Below are 18,436 nucleotides of genomic sequence, written 5' to 3'. Positions count from 1 at the left end.
ATGAAAGGATTTTCTCCATAATCATTGAGATAAAAGCAAGGTTAGTAAGGAGGTTTGAATCAAGGCTGGGTGTCTTTAAAGGAGCCAGACTGGATTGTAAAATATGTGACAAAACCATTAGTCACTGAGTTATTTACAACAAAGAATATAGTTGGTGAAATCACCTCTGTGACCTCTTTGAAGAATTTAGTAGGTAAAATTTCAGGTTCACTGCTGTGACGGGGTATTTATGACAGCATGTATTAATTTATGATGAGGTTGAAAAGATTTTCCAAAGCAAGTTAAAGAGAACCTTATAGGATGTTACTATCACAATGTTTTTCTAAACCTTCACACTGACCCGGGAGCTGCCTGTATTTGTCTTGTGCAAGAGACAGCAAGCTGTTATTTTTTTGTTCTTTCCACCACCAAATACACCCCACAAGAGGTCTTCACAGCTTTTAATTAAATGGAATATTTTTACACTGCGGATATGAAACTTCCTTTTCTCTCTCAACGTGGCGGCATATAGGCCACGCAGTTTAGACTTAGGCAATTAATTACAATTTTGTCAAGTGACAAGCATTAATTACTATGTTCCCAAGAGTATATTGTCTAGTTAAATAACATGTAAGCTTACAATGAGATTTAGGTTTTATTTAACATCTGTCTATTTATCTATCTGATTATCTGTCTATCCATCCAACATCATTTAATTTGACCTTTTGAATAGCAGCAAACAAATGTTTCCATTTTTGTTTTATAGCAATTTTATAATTATAATATGTTGATGTCTGAGTTATCAAACACTTAAAATATAGATATATGCATAATTAGATCATCTACAGCATACATTCATTTCTCACCATAAATCCATGTGATTTGTAGACAAACTCTTACATAGCATTTTGTTACCGGCATCACTCTGCGAAGTTACTGTGTCTCATTAGTATGCAGTGGGGTGCTCAGAACCTCTAAAACCTCTATTTGCAAAGAAGTTCTTGTAAAATCAAGCACCAGAGGTGAACTTATGGCTTGATAACTGCCGTTCATATGAAAATGAATACTTGTTTTCATTTCTTAATGAATGGAGGCATTTTTGCCACTGTTTTTTTTTTCCTGAGTTATTTGTTTTCTTTTTATCCTGCCTGCAGTTTATAGTTTATTCTGCAGTGGTGTGCTTGACTGCTCTCCAGCCATTCATCAAGGCACTGCTTTCCATTATTTGGTGCAGTCAGCTGAAACTGAGAAAGGCTTTTGGGGTGGTACGGCTCATTCTTCCTCCACCAACTCTCTGTTCTCCCAGACAGAGACGTTTCTGGGCTTTTTCACCTTATGGCCTGGATCAGTGGTCGTTAGACGAATCAGTGAAATTATATATGCAACACTGTTCTCCAATGGTTTGGTTTTCTGACCTAGTTTCTAAGCACGGCATGATTTTCCATGAGTATTATATCAAAACAGTAAAATGAAATCTACAGAAATAGTGATAAAGGGCTCAATTTACATTCATCAGTGAACCGTCTTAATCCTCTATTTAAGTATAGTCACAAAGACTATCTTTCTCATATTCACATTTTCTAGATACCCACCAGATCACAAGACTTGCAGAATCAATAACCTAAGTATCATATTCTTGGCTTCTAATATTGTCAGACTGAGATTCCATCAGGCTATGGTCTGGTCTGAGCTGCATTCTGATAACAGCATGAAAAGAGACTGGCTGAGATGAAATGAAATAGTTTATTGCTAATGTACACTCAACAGCCAGCCATTCTGCACATCTGTATTCATATTTGTACTCTACACCTGCTGTACAGACCTCATCCCTCATAGAGATGAGAAGTACTTGCATCCAGCCTGTGTTTCAGCAGACATCTGTTCCTTTGGTTCCGCTTTAAAATCTAATCATCAAATATTTGTGTTTACAATGAAGACGCTATCCTCTCTCCCCATTTACATTTCTACCTAATTTTAGCTGTGCAGGTAAATATTTGATTCATGAGGCAGTGTCACTTGATTCTGCATGAAAGTTAATGCCATGGTTGAGAGATGTGTCAGCAGCATTCTGACTGTGTGAAGCACAGCAAACAACTTGACTAATCTTGTGTTTGCTGACATTGTGAGTGATGATCAGTGTCCTGGTGGCCCACCTGAATGTGGACCATAAGCTCTTGGCTCAGGGTGATATTCCCGGTTTCAGCTTTTTCTGGCCTCTTCGCTTCAGCACAAAAAAAAAAAAAAAAAAAAAAAAAAAAAAAAAATATATATATATATATATATATATATATATACATATATATATATATAGCAGATCCACATGATCACTAATATATATATATATATATATAAAGCTATATTGCAAAATGGGAAAGGGCTACCAAGGGACCAACTGTAGTTTAAGAGGTAGGCCCATAAGCAGACTGATGCCTTAGAGATATTTTTAATTAAAGCAAGGTCACTATGGCAAAACAATAAAATCTTGGACTTTAATATAATAAATTTTGAGTGAAATGGGTTCACTCAGTTAAGGTTTCATTATTTTATGTTTTTAATCTTAACCTCCCTTTCTGCAGAGCTGTAGGGAGGCTGGATTGGAAAGCGGGGGAGCGAGAAGCACCCATGACATCAGATATTGACTTTTTTTTTAACTTTAGCACTCCATGGTATTCTCACATAAAGAAGCAGAGTATCCAGTTTGAAAAAGCAAACATTAATGGTATTCATGTATCACAGGGCAGCAGTTAGTTTCATCAAGACATCTTGGGTCACTCAATCCTCACCTATTCACTGTCACGGCAGGCAGGTTGCATCCTGTCTGCTGTGAATATGTGCAAGCTGTCAACCTTCAGCTGTAACTGCCTGAAAATAACTACCCCCCTCTTTTTCAGTATAATACACCTAACCACTGAGAAAAGGATATAGCAATGCCCAGTATTGAAGTTCTTTAGCCTGCAGAAGTGAAAAACGTTGTGTATAAGGGTGGCCTATCCTCCCCCAAAACATCTTGCAAAAGTGCAGGCTTATTCCTCATTTCATCACTGCACTTCACGGAGTCGTCTTGGCTCATCAGTAGAGCAGACAACCTTAATACCTCTATTACTTCTACAGTTTGTTTTCATTCACTGGGAAATACAGCCATGACTCAACACAAACTACACATCCTTGCTTACTTTTTTCAATATTTTTTCTTTCATTCATTTGGAGACAGATAATACTTGACAGACAGACAGACAGACTACTGGACTTTTTAAAATTTGACTCCAATAAACCTGTACCTTTGAAAAAATCTCATGAAAGCTTCTGCTGTTTAAAAATAATTCTGTCTTTATTTCACTTCCCACTTCATATAGTCATTTTTCTAAATAACTAAATGCTCTGAAGCTACAGTTTTTAAAGGACTCCAATATTTATATCACTCTGTTTCTTATTTCCATCAAAGAAAAGCGAATACAGCCTTTGTGCTTGTAACAGTGTTTATCTACAAAGCATAATCTGATACTATGAAGATTCATGTCGATGTAGCTTGTACTTTTTTCCCAGTGTGTGCCTGTGTTCTTCTTAGGGAGATGTTCGATTAGGCATCTGTCTGTCCACTTCAACAGTGCAGTAGTCATTAGAAAAGACCCTGCACACCGATCATTTTACCTCTGCTCAAGTGGAAGCTGCGATTACAAGGTCACCAGACTTTATTACCTTAAGTACAAAATGCACATCGCATTTTTCATTGTGCCATGTATTTTATGCCTTGTTCCACTCATTCTTTAACTTTAGCAGATGCTATTAAAATGATGGGATTTTAGTAGAAGGCAAAGCAGTATTATCACTGTCATCACACCATGAGAGTATGGCTGAGACAGTATGCCTCAACATACCAGGATCCTGAAACTGAAACAGCTAAATGCAGTTCAGCCATTACTTATTTATTTAGACCTGTGTTTTATCAGCTGTAATGTGCTAAAATTCTTCAGAAATAGCCTATTGCAGGCTTTAACAGATATTAAATGAACAGTATCTAAATTCTTGCATGTTTTTGAAGACGGTTATAATAAGGTAATTACAAGAATGCTTAATTATTCTCCCTACCTTACCTTTAAAATCCTTCATGGATACATGTTGTTACACACACCTCTGTGCACCTGTAGTATGCTGCTGAACCATGCTTCTTTAAAGGTTAGTGTACATGGTTGCACAGGACAGTGTAGTATCCTTTTAGCGGTTTGTGATTCATTGACTTTCTAGAATATTGTTTGCCACTGTTCTGTAGAATTAAAGCCAGCCGCCCTCCACTCACAATCTCAAAAAAGAAAAAAAGAAGAAGAAGAAGAAGAAGAAATGAAATACACTATGTAGCTGGCACTGGGGATTATGTTTCCTCAGAAAGGACAGCATTTTCTCACTCTAGACTCCTACAGAATGTCAAGACAGTGGAATTTCATGAATTTATTAAGTAAAGATCAGTTAGCTCCAGTGCACCTGAACCATGAAAACACCACCAAAAACAATATTCACAGCATAGCCATACCTCTGAATATGTGAAAAGCCTTTATTGGCTTGACAGGCATAATTAAAAGAAATTTTAGGGTTTTTTTTTACTCAAACTGGGGTAAAACCTGAGGGACTGACAGTGATATTTATTACTGTTTGGGTTTTTACCTATTTTTATAGCATTCTCTGTGAATAGTGAACAGTATACTCTGGAGACATGCAGCAAAGATACCGAAGAGATTATATGAAGAAAAAAAAAAGCTAAGCAGAAACTGACAACAACACCTCCACATGGTACCCCCCACACAATGTATTTGCATCAGCATTTCCTACCCAGCTGCATTTGAATTATTGTGATGATGGCATTTTTAAGTCACATTTCATTAGTAATTTGAGCAATAATAATAATAATGATGAGATTAAATGATGCGGCAATACACAGTAATAATAGATGATAAAAGCCAATAATAAATGATAAATCTGTACAAATATCAAAGAAAGCGTTTAAAAATGCATTTTGAGAAGTGTTACTGATTGAGCAGTGAGCAGGTAGTTGATCAATAAAGCCACTGCCACAATATTAAAATCAGCAAATGTGTGCTATTGCGTTGGTCCCTTTCTTGTTGTTAAAACAACTGGTTCTCCTATCGGAATGGACACAAGAGCTGTGGGGGTATCATGTGGTCTCAGCACTGGAATATTGGTAGCAGGACCTTTAGATCCAGTCGATTAGAGGGTGGAGCACTGCTGGTGGAGACTGATGTGCCATTGCTTTTTCTGCAACAGACTTTATGCAGGATGCGTCAAGTTAACATCCGCATGAATCCAAGCAACTAAGGTTTTCTATAACAACATTGCATTGCAACAGCATTATCAGTGTTATTCACCTCACCTGTCAGTGATTTTACTGCCGTGGCTGATGTATATGGTGTATATGTAATGTGTGTAATTTGGAATATTTTCCTATTACTATTTATAGTCAGCCTCACCTTCACCTCTTTCTGACAATGGTCTCCATCAGGACAATCGAGGTCAAGGAAGGTCCACAGACCTATGGCTGTCCCAGCCTCTTCTGCTCCCATGTGTGAGCTGGACTAATGAGGCAGACAGCTGCTCCCGTAGTTGAAATGTCCCTGTGGTGAACTGTACCTGGGAGAGACAATGTCACCTTCAAATTCAGGCATATTACTGTACTAATGGAAACCAAAGCAGACGTGTAAAATCAAGAGAAAAAAATGTGCAAAGATTAGCTTTTAGACAGTGAAATGTATCCAGGAAAAGGCGGTACATTAGTTTCAAGCATGAACTCGAAAGCTTTATTGCTTTAACACAATTTATCCTTTAAGGGTATAGCCTGCTCAGGCTCATATTAGCCTACACTTTGTCTTATCACAATTCCCTACGAAGGAGTATTGTTTTAGACATCTGTTTCTGAAGCGTGGCAGAGTTCAATAAAACACAGGCGGGATAGAAATGCGTCTGCAATGTAATTAGGGGACTATGCTGAGACGACAAGTACAAATGTGGAATAAGAAGGTAAAATCCAGCAAGGCTGAGTGATTAGGCCTCATTTGGATGTCTTCTACACACTGTGACGAGCGGCTGTTTCAGGGCACGGCAGTCACTCGGATCGAAGGCCCACGGTGTCTAGGATTATGTGTCAATTTACCACCCAGCTGCAGCTATACACTCTACAGCAGAACATGACTACCTCTAATTAGGCCATGCTACCAATTAGAGCCCAGCAATAAGGAAGCAAGGAAAGCACTTTGGGAGATTAAAACCTACCATTGTTTCCACGATAAAAAATCACTGTCTTCTACAGCTGTCAAAGGCTGGGGACCATGACAACCAGGCTCCCATTAAGCTATCTTTGGTTTACTGTGATGTAATGAAGACGTTAATGGAACTGGGCAATATGACAGAACATTAAGTTTGCAAGGTGTCAAGCCTGAAATGGTACATTAATGTGATTCTGTGAAAGGACAGTAAAAACTATCCCAATACAGCAATCTATTCATGTCACAACCATGACCTCAAACTGTGTTTTATAATCCTACAGGTATCCTGGGTCAGATCCCCATAACTCAGAATGTGACGGTGGTGGAGGGGGCCATAGCCAACATGACCTGTCGTGTGGATTACAATGATAACACTTCCCTCCAGTGGTCAAACCCTGCACAACAAACTCTCTTCTTTGGGGACAAAAAAGGTAAGTAATACTTACAGGGAAAATGCTTGTGATGATTAGATAATGAGATAAAGACGTCTTAGGCAGATTATATTACAAGAGTCTTATTCATTAATTCTTTTTAATTTGGAGCATTCAAAATTGCCCCTGCCTGCAAGCACGCTGTTTGATTGAACACGGGGAAAAAATGATACGAAAGAAATAAATGCATCACTCGTAATGTTGAAGGAGACTATTAATGAATGTGTATCTCCATTGATGTCCCAGGGCACAAACTAAGCAGAAATAGACTGCTTTTGAATTGCACTTTTGTAATCATGAAACACTGACAGTGTTGTTTACAGCACAGTAATGCCTGTGGATTGTAAGATGATTGGGCTTAATTAGTATTTTAGTTGCCCTACATTTGTATAGCTGTTTGTATGTCACTCTGGAAAGGAAGTACAGTGTTGCAACCTTGTGAAACACGGCCTCAGCCAGAATGAATTATAATGTGCTCTCACCAGCCAAATCCAATTTAAAGGTGACAAAAAGTCCAGAGTTGATAAATTGGAATTGGGGTGAAAGGGAGTAACATTGGACTGGTATGGAAGGGCTGGGGTGTTCATCTTTCAGTGTTTCTCACAGCATATTACCCATTTCATTTATGGTGTAGCTGCTAATACAATATCATTGGTTCAGTGATTGAAGATGAACTTTCCCTTTGAATAACAATTGATAAGAGGCAGAGATGCCAGAGTGAACCAGCAGAATGAGAGTCACAGTCTGGATTGAAGAAATACTTTCTCCCTCACAAGTGATTGGATTTAGTAATGAGGTCTAAGGTGTTTTATTAGATGAAATTACTTCCAAATACAATTAAATGAAAGTTAACTGAATCTTAAACAGATACTCTTATGTGAATGGTGTAAATGTGACCAAAGGATCCGGTCTTTGAGCCAAACTGTATTTTTGGAGAGAATAATAGTTGTGGTATTTTAACATGTCAAAGGTAAAAGCCTTTAAAAATCATTTGGAATGGATTTTAAATGTTTCTGATTACGTCACTTTGATATTTTCCATCACATAATGCAAATGTTTTTTCCCTCCCTAGATTACACAGTGTGACTGGCTGCATCATTAACAGTTTAGGGCAACAGCTGGGTGATAATATACATTAGCTAGTGCTGTAGCTCATGCTTATAAAACATCTTTCTTATGTAGAAATTCATAATATTTGATGGGGCGTTAGTTTAGGCCCAGTGGCCATGCATGCCAGTCGGCTATTAAGCCTGTGGAAATGGGAAACTGCAATTTCTGATAAAAACATTTTAAACACAATGGCATAGTGACACGACAACAATGATATTTTTGTTTTCTTACCTTGAGGCAACTGTTGTTGTCTTTTGGTGCTATATCAATAAAATTATATTTTCACGTTTGACTTGTATTTCCATTGCAACTTGACTTTTATTAGACTTGTTAGACACCTATAGTTTCAAATGAACCAGATCATACCTGAAAAAGACTTTATTATCAAGCGATGTGACGTGATGAATCAACTTCTTTTTTTAATTTAACATAAATGAAACCAGCTGGCTATAATATGTTCCTATCTCCTGTGAGTGCAGAGCTGCATCTACTTGTAAATCTGCAATGCTGTTGCTTTAAGCATGTAAGGAGAGCTTGGGGAGCACAATACGTGTGAGCCATTTTGCCCTTCTTGGGTAACAATTTATATTGGATGACAGAATCCTTTTCCTGAGCAATAAGGATGACAAAATGAATATAGTCCATTCAGCAGAGGTTGCCAGGGCTAAGTGTGGGAACACTTCCTCTTCATCTCCTACAGCCAAATGAAAAGCCTTATTGGCACAACAAATACGATGCCTGTGAGGCTATCAGGACAAACTGGAGGCGTGGAATGACACAGGCTTCATATGACGAACAGGGTGGGACACCTGGGAAGAAATCTCTGCTGTGCCAAATCACCAGTTAATTGCTTGGCAGAGGGCTGCAACTGTCCTTCTTCTGCCGTTTGTTGTGCCTTGTTGTAGAGCCAATGAAAAATGTTAAATTCAACCTTATGCTACCTTTCAGTCCAACAACTAGCTACAGACTGGTTGAGCTTGAGGCAAGCTGTTCTCTCCCTCTCATGAACAGCTGCTTGTGGACTGCTGTCACGGAGTAATTTAGATTTTTGTAGCCCTTCTTGTTTCTAGTGTTTAGATTTATGGCTTTATTTTTTTCCTGATGTTCTGATAGATATCTCCTTTCCTTTGTGCTTGTTGTCTCTGTGTGCTGTCCACCTCTGCATACTATAATCCTCTTGGGAATCCATGACAACATGGCCATATGTAACCATTTGAAGCTCATGCAAGTTCCCTTTATTCTCTCTTCACAGAGAGGATGGGGGGAGTTTGTCATTGTGCATGTGTAATCCAAAGGCGATTCAGCTTTCACCGCTTTTATGTGTGATTCTGGATGCATAACACATAGAAGTAATGATGCTATGAGGCATATTTTTTGAAATCTACTCTTGGTCATTCCCTCAAGCTTGGTATTAAAGATAAGGGCATGTGTCTGAATGTGTTTGGAGTTTGATCTAAAATTGTGCGAGAGGAAAAGGAGTATTAAAATGACCTTTTAAATTCCTTTGAGAAGTTATAGCAGAGTAAAGTGAAACAACTAAAAAAAACCTGACATTCCATATTCAATTGAGTTTTACAGCTTCTGGGTAAAGTAAGACAAAATCTGATCTTTGCCCGAGCTATAATTTGTTCCATTTTAATTCAGGTCTGACAAATTAGATTTTTTTAAAACTGCATTACAGCCAAGGACAAAGGGATTTCTGTGTCTTTCAAAAACACTGAATATCATAAATCTACTCCAGTTTAACAGAACTATATGTAGTGTGTGCAATGTCTTTGGAATTATTATTGACACTGTTTGTTTCAGTTACATCAGTTATGGCCAGGAAAAATACTTCACTTAAAAAAACACATCTTCCAAGGCACAGCTTTCTGATTAGCCACTCCTATGGTAAAGGTAAGTTATTTGTAACTGTTCACCCTTGCCAACATGGTTTACTGTTATTAGACGACAAGCAGACGTGAGCAAGCTGTATTTGGTGTTATAATACAAGGGATCACATTAAAGGATGCACTCTTGTGCTTCAGTTTTGTGCATCATTTTTAGATCTTTTGGCTGATAATTGGGTTTTATGTTACTAGAATGAAAAACTTGATAGCATGCCAAAAAATAGCAAAGATTTGGAACAATAAACACCTATGATCACTACTGTACTGTATTAAACTCTGTCTAGTTTTCTAGTTAATGCTTTACTCTGGGATTTTACAAGAAACCTTCCACTTCTTACACAAAAAATAGTTTTTCTTATCCAGTTAAATGAACATAGTCTTTTCACATTACAGATCGGCAGTACTCATAACCCTAACGCCAACATTAACATTATCATTTTATTATTAGCTATGGCCACTAGCCGCTACCCTAACAGTGGGCAAAAATAATAACTGTTTTAATGATGGCACTAATTATGCACAGTTTTTCCCCAGAGTGTCTGTAACTCATAGAGGCCTGGCAGTTTTACAACTGCCTTGCCAAAGGGGTTTGAAAGAAACCATCAGGGGCTGTTGGTATAGGAGACCATCAGACAAAGTGCAACCACAACTTTGATCTCTGGAACTGTGGTTGCACTTTGTATAATTTTTCTTTGTTGTAACATCTCACACAACTTTCACATTTTGATTTGCATGATTACAAAAATGTCAGTCACAAAAAGCATTTAATAATCAACTATTGTTAATTATTTCATGGTGAGTATTATACTTAATCCCAAGAATACTCCAGTTGACCTTTGGCTGATTTAATAACAACATGCAGCAAAGGAAGGATCACAACAGTGCATAATTAGATTATAAACCCACTGGGATTCCTTAAATGAAACACAATTCCAGCAGTGCATCATGCAAAAACTAAAACTTCTCTACACAGCGATGGTGTGACAAACCTACAAAAAGGATAAAAGATTAAACAAGGCCTAGGTTGCAGGTAGGAACGAGACAGTGCAATTGGTCACAACTAAAGCGATATGTATTATGGGCGAGAGAGCCGATGATATCTCATCCTGTCCCATAACAGGCTCAGTGAAACCTTGAGATTGTTAACCTTGCTAGATTTCCACATCCGATCCATATGTGTTGGATTGTCTCTGCATATTTGTCTAAAGCTGAACACAGCCCTCTTCTTATTTCATGCCAGCTGGCTCTTTGGCATGCGCCTCCTCATCCATTATGAGCATCTGAGTCTTGGTTGATTGTTGCCACCTCACAGGCTTCAGACAACACTAAGGCAAAGACCAGCATTCAGACAAACCACAGACCTGAGACAAGGGAGACAGATAGGCTTAATAGCTAGGCCAATGCATCCTTCATTTATTAGGCTGATTAGTGGTTACTGAAAGCAAACAGCTCTGTGGTGAGTTGCCACAATGAAAAAAAATTGATTTAGACCATATGTCTTTTGTAGAATTATCCCTTTCATATGCTGCTGGAGTTTAAAATTACTATTCCTGAGCAGGGCAAATGAGAACAGAGCTGTCTTTTACTGTCTTCATTATGATTAACTTCACTTTTGGCTTCTGTGAGAAAAGGATAAATGTAAGCAGCAGGGTTGTAAAGAATGGTAATGACATCTGTGAGGCATGCAGAATGGAAACAGAATATTTTGTCAGATATGGGAAATATGAATAATGCAATTAATGGAAAGCTGCTGCAGGTTGCATGTCAAAGGCAGATAGCAAATTGCTAATTTGATCTACAGCGCGTGGAGCAATGTAGAGCAATATACGGCATATACATGCCATAGCAGATTGTTAAAGACTTCTCCCCATTTCAGTTCCATCTCTCAGAAGTTCATGGTTCTTCATTCATGACATTTAATTGGGGCATTCAGTCTGGATCATAAAGGTCACAAAGCAAAATTGATCTTAATTGGCTTGTAGTAATCAAAATGCTGTTATGTGCTAAATGAATGCTCTAATGTGAGCATTAAAACATTCATTAGCTTGAGAGAATGAAGGATAATTACCAAGGATGCAATTACTGGAGTGAGCACCAATGAAAGCCCATTTAAGCCTCCTTTCTAGAAAACACATATTTGATGGTGTGTCTGTTATCAGCAACTGAGTGACACTTACCTTTAAAATTCCAGTTGAACTACATATTATTATTAGTCTCATTATTGCTATTACAATTATTATGACTGTAGTTCTGTATACTTCATTCATAGACTTAAATTATAAGATAAAATAAAGGACATAAACATACAAACAAAAAACATTTAAGTAAGATGTAAAAGATCAAAACATAGCACGATGTTAACTTCATAAATGTAAATGTCACATAATATTTTTCCTAATCTTCTTGGGGAACTAATTTTTACATGTGACGAGGCATAGATTTGCTGTTCCCAGTGTAATTGGCAGCAAACATTTAAAAAGTGCCTCATGGCCTCAACTAATGTATTTCTTTGGGGACTAATGGGCTTTTAAGTGTACTCCTTTACCTCTAGCTTCACTGAAATGTGAATCTACCATTAGGGTACTCTACACTCAGCTAGGATCACTTCTGTGCACAGCTACTCTTCTATGCACTAAATGATGATCTGTGCCACACTGCACTCTAATGTATAAAAGCTACTTTCAGGTGCTCCCTTATTCACAAGGGGTCACCACAGCAGATGGTGCCACATGTTTGATTTGGTACACCTGATGCAACCTCAAAGGGATTTGAGCCTCCCCCTGGTCTCAGTCCAGTGAACTTTCATTTGTTAGCTAAATATGTAAACCACTGTACTATGAAACCTCTCATGTATAACTTATAAGTATTTAGTGTAATTATCTGTTGTATTTAAAGGCCCTTAGAAGTTTAAGGTCCAACTGAAAGAAGTGAAAAGACTACATTGTAAACTATTACAATTATATAATCCTGCTTGGTACTTGTTTTGGTCAGGATTTAATCTGGAGAAACTGACAGCATAGATGGAGGAAATTCCACAGTGTACGATCAAGTTAAAGCTAGTTAGTTGAGAAATGGACAAAAATATATTAAATCTCATTATTCACTGCATGAAGAAGGTACGCAACATAGCTGCTGGAAAAATTCCTCCCTCTTTGCTTAGCTCCCTCAAGTGCCGGAAATTAGTCCAATTTGAGCAGCATCTGCTCTGTGGGATCTTTGAAAGCACGGGCAATGACAATGGCCCTTTGGAACAAGGCTCTTTCCTTTTCTTAATTGCAGCCACATGTGTTGTGGGAAAGAGCCCCCTGCCTGCACCACTATAGACCTGGAAGACATCCAGATTCGCCCACACAGTCACCGAGCGTGCACAGCTAGCAGCAAACACACTCTAATTGCAAAGAGTGGAGCCCCTGGCTGGAGAACGGGTAGGGGTTAGTTGCCAGGATCCTGTGTTCTCGCTTAAGGAGAGCTAGTGCTTTCACATTTCAGCAATAGCTCAAAGTGGTTACAGGCCATTCAAAAAAGGCCAAATGGGGAAACAGTACACATGTAACATATTTTGGCTGAACCCAAGAGCCATCAGCTTCCAAGACTAATGAGTAGATGTGGAATCTCATTTAAAATCAGAACTGTCGGTGGATACTTAATTGTTTTGAATTAAAAACATTTTAACACCCCTCAGTGTTGTGGAAACGTGAACGCCATGTGATGATTGCTCTTCGAGGCACTTTTATTTTTAAGGTCATTGCTATTCTAACCAGACCGCCTGTTCTTCTTATGTGTGTCAAAACTGGGCATCAGGTTATAGTTTCACGTGTTAAAACCATTTTTGGAACATATTACCTGCAGGTGATATTCAGTAAAGTATGCCTAGATTGTTAAAAGTAAATATCAAAAACTTTGGTTATGCCCATTGACCTCACTTTGGTCTTCCACTGGTATGGTTGGTAGTGCGAAGGACTGTCAGGGAAATGAGCCAAACATTACTTTGCATCAAAAGGGCAAAGCAACAGCGTTCCCTGCCCTGAGGGAGAACTTGGGTGTCAATTTTACTGATTTGAGACAGCCTTGGTAAGGCCTCCATCGCAGAAGACGTACGGCTGCCATGCTATTAAGCTGCCATCCTGCAAGGCTGGAGCATACACAAGGTCAGGGTGCAGATTTATGTTTGTGCCTTAGCAGAATGAACAGCGCAAGAGCTGTCTAGGGTTTGGGGGAAATGAACCTTTTCATCACATTGATTTCCTAAAGCACCTGGAAAAAAGCTTTGTCAGCCGTTGGCATTTGGGTCTGATTGTGACAGATCTGGCCACATTCTAGGCCTCCAGCCTGGATTGGATTCTGGTAGTATGGTTTCCTGGCCATATGCCGTTTGAGTAATAGATAACCCCTGTCTTTGGGTTATTCAAACCTTTGTACATCTCATTCTATCAATATGTCATTGACCCATGTGTTGTGTAGTACCAGTGAATGTCTAACAAAAATGCATCAGTCATGACCATCTTTTATTCAACTATAAGTTGTTTGGCAGCTTTTGCGTGGGTTCAGCCTATCAGAACAAGTAATTCGGCTACTGACATTTAGATATATTTCAATTCCGAATAGTAATATGGTGTTGTGCAGAAGATACAGAAAATGAGCTGTATCCAACTTGGTCCTTTAAATGTCATTTGAAATTATCACTGGTCTGTACTGTACTTCGGTCACTGTTTGGTATTTAAACTGATAGCCTATCTATTTAGTAGCAGACTTTGTTAAGAGGTTGGTTTTATTTCCACTACGTAATTTTTGCGAATAGCAGTCTTAAATTTAATTGTCAGAATCCAACAAAATTGTGGTTTACCAAAGAAATATAAAGAAAGTCCCCCTTGGAGTATAATAGAAATGATTGTTACTGCATTTGTTGAAAATATGTGTAAATAAGCCACTGTGGAGTTCTAAGGGTGCTAATGGTGCAGATTGGAAGGAGGCTAACTAATCACCATGGAGAATCAGCACTTTTAATTATTCTTGTCGCCCGTGAAGAAACATAATTTCAAACTAATCGTAGCTGCTGTGGTAAACCACACATTATTCTGTATTTAAACACCCAGATTGTGTGCTAGACGTAATTTTAACCAAAAAACACCAGCTTTCTCTGACCAGTTCCCTTTTACATAACAACAGCAGACCATTTATCGTCATCTCAGAGATGTTTAAGGAGCGGGGGGGTTAAGAAGAAAAGTTGGCCTGTTTCTCCTGACTTTCTTCAGTGCGTTGCAGAGATAGAGGGATATGGGCCAGGGGAAGACTAGCACTGTATGTCATCTTGTTGAAAGCTTTGATCCTCCCAGCCCATACTGCCATATCTTTCAAGTTCCTGTACAGTGTTTGCTTAGACCCCATAACCTCTCCAATGTATCCATCCACCAAAGGGTTTGCTGTTTTCTGCCAGAGCCTCTGGGCATTTTCAGGCTCTGTAGTGAGGATGCTTAACTACAAAGAACATCAGGCAGCTTTGTTTCAGGATGCTGTTTGCTACAGTAAGACTATCAAATGTTTGTATTAAGCCCTGTAGCACATAATAAGCTTGCTGTCTGATGGCACAGACAGCAAGCTATTAAATTTTAATTCTTGCTTGAAGATTGTTTTTATTTACACAAGTCCTTATTCTTGGATTACAAAAAGTCTCTAGTAAGAAACTTCTTAGGGGCATCAATGTCTTTTTTTTCCCTCTTTCGTTTTTTTAGCTTGTGTGATTACACGATAATGATCATCAAATTATATGCTGTAATTGAAGCTGAAGAACAGCATTGTTGATAATGAACTATGCCTGTGTAAACCTAATAACCACTTCACCCAATCTAATTTAATTGTGTATCACATGTATGCTGTGTATGTTTATCACTAAAATCAAATGGAAATAACACTGGTGATTAATGATTTTTATATAGATTTGCTCTTTATCTGATAGGGCAGCACATTACATTGGTCACAATGATTAAATCCTAATCAGCACCTATTCCTGCTGCATTTTGCCAGGTTTTGCCTGTGTAGTACAATTCAATAGAGTTCAAATTGCTTCAAATGCAAAAGGGTGCAGGGAAAGCGCTGGCCAAGCCTCGGGGGACTGAGGATTAAGAATGTGCAATTTATTCAATGAAGGGCACTTTCCTTCCTGGCCTCTGTGGTTGGTCGCTTGTCGGAGCAGGTGATTTTGAATTTGAAATTGTATAGAAGATGACATGAACAAGATCACCTTTTTAACTATAGATATGTTTCTATGGGTTGGTCAGGGTGCGATCTACCCATTGCTTTTGTCACTGCTCATGTGTACAACACAGTCCTATCAGTGCAAAGATTTGAAAACATGTCCATGTCAGTATTAAAATTTTGCCTTTTGCACTGTAACTGTTGCACGTCTCTGAGCACAAGCAGAGGCAGCTGCTAAAAGTGTAAATGATTACCCTCCAAAATATTTTAATCTCAGATTGTATTTTTTTTCTATCGCTACGCTTCAGTGCGTCCCATGGATGCCTACTGTATTCTCGTTGAATGTGAATAAGCCTGTCAGCCTAGAATGGAAATCAAAAGAAAATGTTTCAAACCACTGGCCACAGTATGTGTTTGCAGCATTTGACAACTATTAGAAATAACTGAAAGCACAGTGTATTCTGCCTTGTTCTGGTAAAGGTCATCTGAATTTCATAGTACCTCTACACGTTTGCTGCCCTCACTGAAATTCAGTGCACATTTGCTCATTAGTTAACTGTACGTCTTCTTTCCTCTGCCCTCTATGACTCTTTGTGTCCTCCTTTCTTGCATAGCTCTGAGGGATCACAGAATTGAACTAGTTCGAGCCTCATCGCAGGAGCTCACCATCCGAATCAATGACGTCAGCCTGTCAGACGAGGGACTGTACACTTGCTCGCTCTTCACGATGCCTGTCAGGACCACCAAGGCCTTTCTCACTGTTCTGGGTGAGCATGTGCATTTTGGTGAAGTCTCCATAGGTGAATTACTTCTCAGAAAATAAACACCTGCACATGCTTTTAGGTTCTGACATTAAAAAAACTGCATGACTGTAACATTGTCTGCTAGATGAAAAATAGTAATAATAAAGTTAAACTATCTTGTAAAGAAAGATTGATATCTGAAATAAATTATTTTTGTTGCTGTTAGAAGAAATCCACCTAGAATTCCCACTGAGATATTACTCAATGTGCATACAGTATTTTTTTAGTTGTTAGATTGTAGATTTACATTTCTGTGCACTGCAGGAGTGCCAGGACGACCAGAGATCACAGGCTTTACCAAGCCAGCAATGGAGGGGGACGTAGTCACTCTCACGTGCACCACATCAGGCAGCAAACCAGCTGCTACCATCCGATGGTTCCGAAATGACAAGGAGGTCCAAGGTAAGTGTGTGGAGTGGATTTAAGAAGCCATTGTATTCTCATTGTACTCTCTGTCCATTTCTATCTGTTAGTAGGTGTCCTTACCGTCAACTCACTCCGGTGCTATATTTCTTTATGCTAAAATATTCATGCATTTTTCCCGTGGCTGTATTGCAATAGTTCTGTGAGTTGCATGGTGCATTATCAGCAATGCTATTGTACTTGGAAGCTGTTCACTAGCTAACTTTTATTGATTCTAATTAAAAGTTAACTGTAAATAAAAAAAAATCTCTGCATTCAGTGTTCATTGTCATACAAATGAAATTAAAGATGCATTCAGTCAGTCGATTCATAAAAAGCAACAGCATCCAATACAACAGTTCTTAAAAAATATAAAAATGTCAAATCTAACGTTTCTTCTTGGGCTTCAGTAAACAAAATTCCCGAAAATGCCGTTTCCTTTGAAATAAAACAGAAAAAGAAAATTTTAGAAACCCATATGTTTGTGTTTTGCTGAATATTTTATACAGTATATCTAACATATTTTCACAAGCTTTTAAATTTCTTCTTTTGATTGAGTGACTCCTCCATAAACTGTACAATTACTGTATATTTTGATTTTAAGACAAAGAAGTTATAATTGACTGAATTGATCTATTGCATTTCAGCTTTTTCAGTCTTTTGCTAATTGATTGGCAAGGAAAATCAGTAAAGAAGGGCACAAGAATGTGTAACAATACAAACCTGGAAAGAGCAGATACCTAATTTAATCCAACTACCCCACTGAAACAGTGCAATATCAGATGGTAAACCATGATGTGCAGTGATTACAATAAACCAGCAGTTTAGTTTTCAGTGGTTCCACAGAATCATACAAGCTTTCACTTTCTTGTACACTGCTTTCCAAACTCTTTGAAACTCTGCACTTTATGTTGTATAGCTTTTATCACCTTCTTATTTCTGGTTTTAAGAAGCACAGGGAAGACAAAAACATTAAGAAATAGGAGTGGAATGTTTTTCCTCAATTTGATGGCTGAGATATGCTGTTTGGAGCTCTTTAATGTAATGGAGCCTGCTGTGGAGGCTCAGTGTGACAGTTGCTCTTTATTGAAGATTTGCACCAGAGAGCTTTTTCTTGGTGGTTCTGTCTGTGTCTGGCCAACATGGCATGATGATTGATGGGAGAGGGGCTGGGATATGAAGTTTTCTTGTTGAAATGACATGCACGTAGATTCCTGAAAGGCTAGTGGAGAGCTGGCACACAGCATCACAACCAGACTTGCTGTCCGTCTCAAGATGCAGTGAGAGATGAGATGATATTTTTGTGCTTTATGTTTTAGAATGCAATTAAATCCTTAAAGCCTTAAAGCATATAATCTTAG

General features: G+C 38.4%; 1 protein-coding gene across 5 annotated transcripts in view; it reads left to right on the top strand.

Moving 5' to 3' along the window:
* Positions 1-18,436, top strand: part of LOC147314987 (cell adhesion molecule 2-like) — a 151,873-nt gene that overhangs the window by 116,803 nt on the left and 16,634 nt on the right. For 3 of the 5 annotated variants that reach the window (XM_086262119.1, XM_086262118.1, XM_086262117.1), the window contains 3 exons: positions 6,530-6,679; positions 16,485-16,670; positions 16,938-17,075. In XM_086262119.1, coding sequence (XP_086118245.1) covers positions 6,530-6,679; positions 16,485-16,670; positions 16,938-17,075 — 474 coding nt within the window. The remainder of the gene's footprint in view (positions 1-6,529; positions 6,680-16,484; positions 16,671-16,937; positions 17,076-18,436) is intronic. The other 2 variants (XM_086262122.1, XM_086262120.1) reach the window with 1 other exon arrangement.

This window comes from Aulonocara sp. 'chitande type north' Nkhata Bay, linkage group LG14, assembly GCF_057382095.1.
Source record: "Aulonocara sp. 'chitande type north' Nkhata Bay isolate Kocher_YH1m ecotype deep benthic linkage group LG14, A_spYH_male_GT1.1, whole genome shotgun sequence".
NCBI lineage: Eukaryota > Metazoa > Chordata > Actinopteri > Cichliformes > Cichlidae > Aulonocara > Aulonocara sp. 'chitande type north' Nkhata Bay.
Note: the sequence above shows the minus strand (reverse complement) of the source record. Positions and strands in the feature narration are given on the sequence as shown.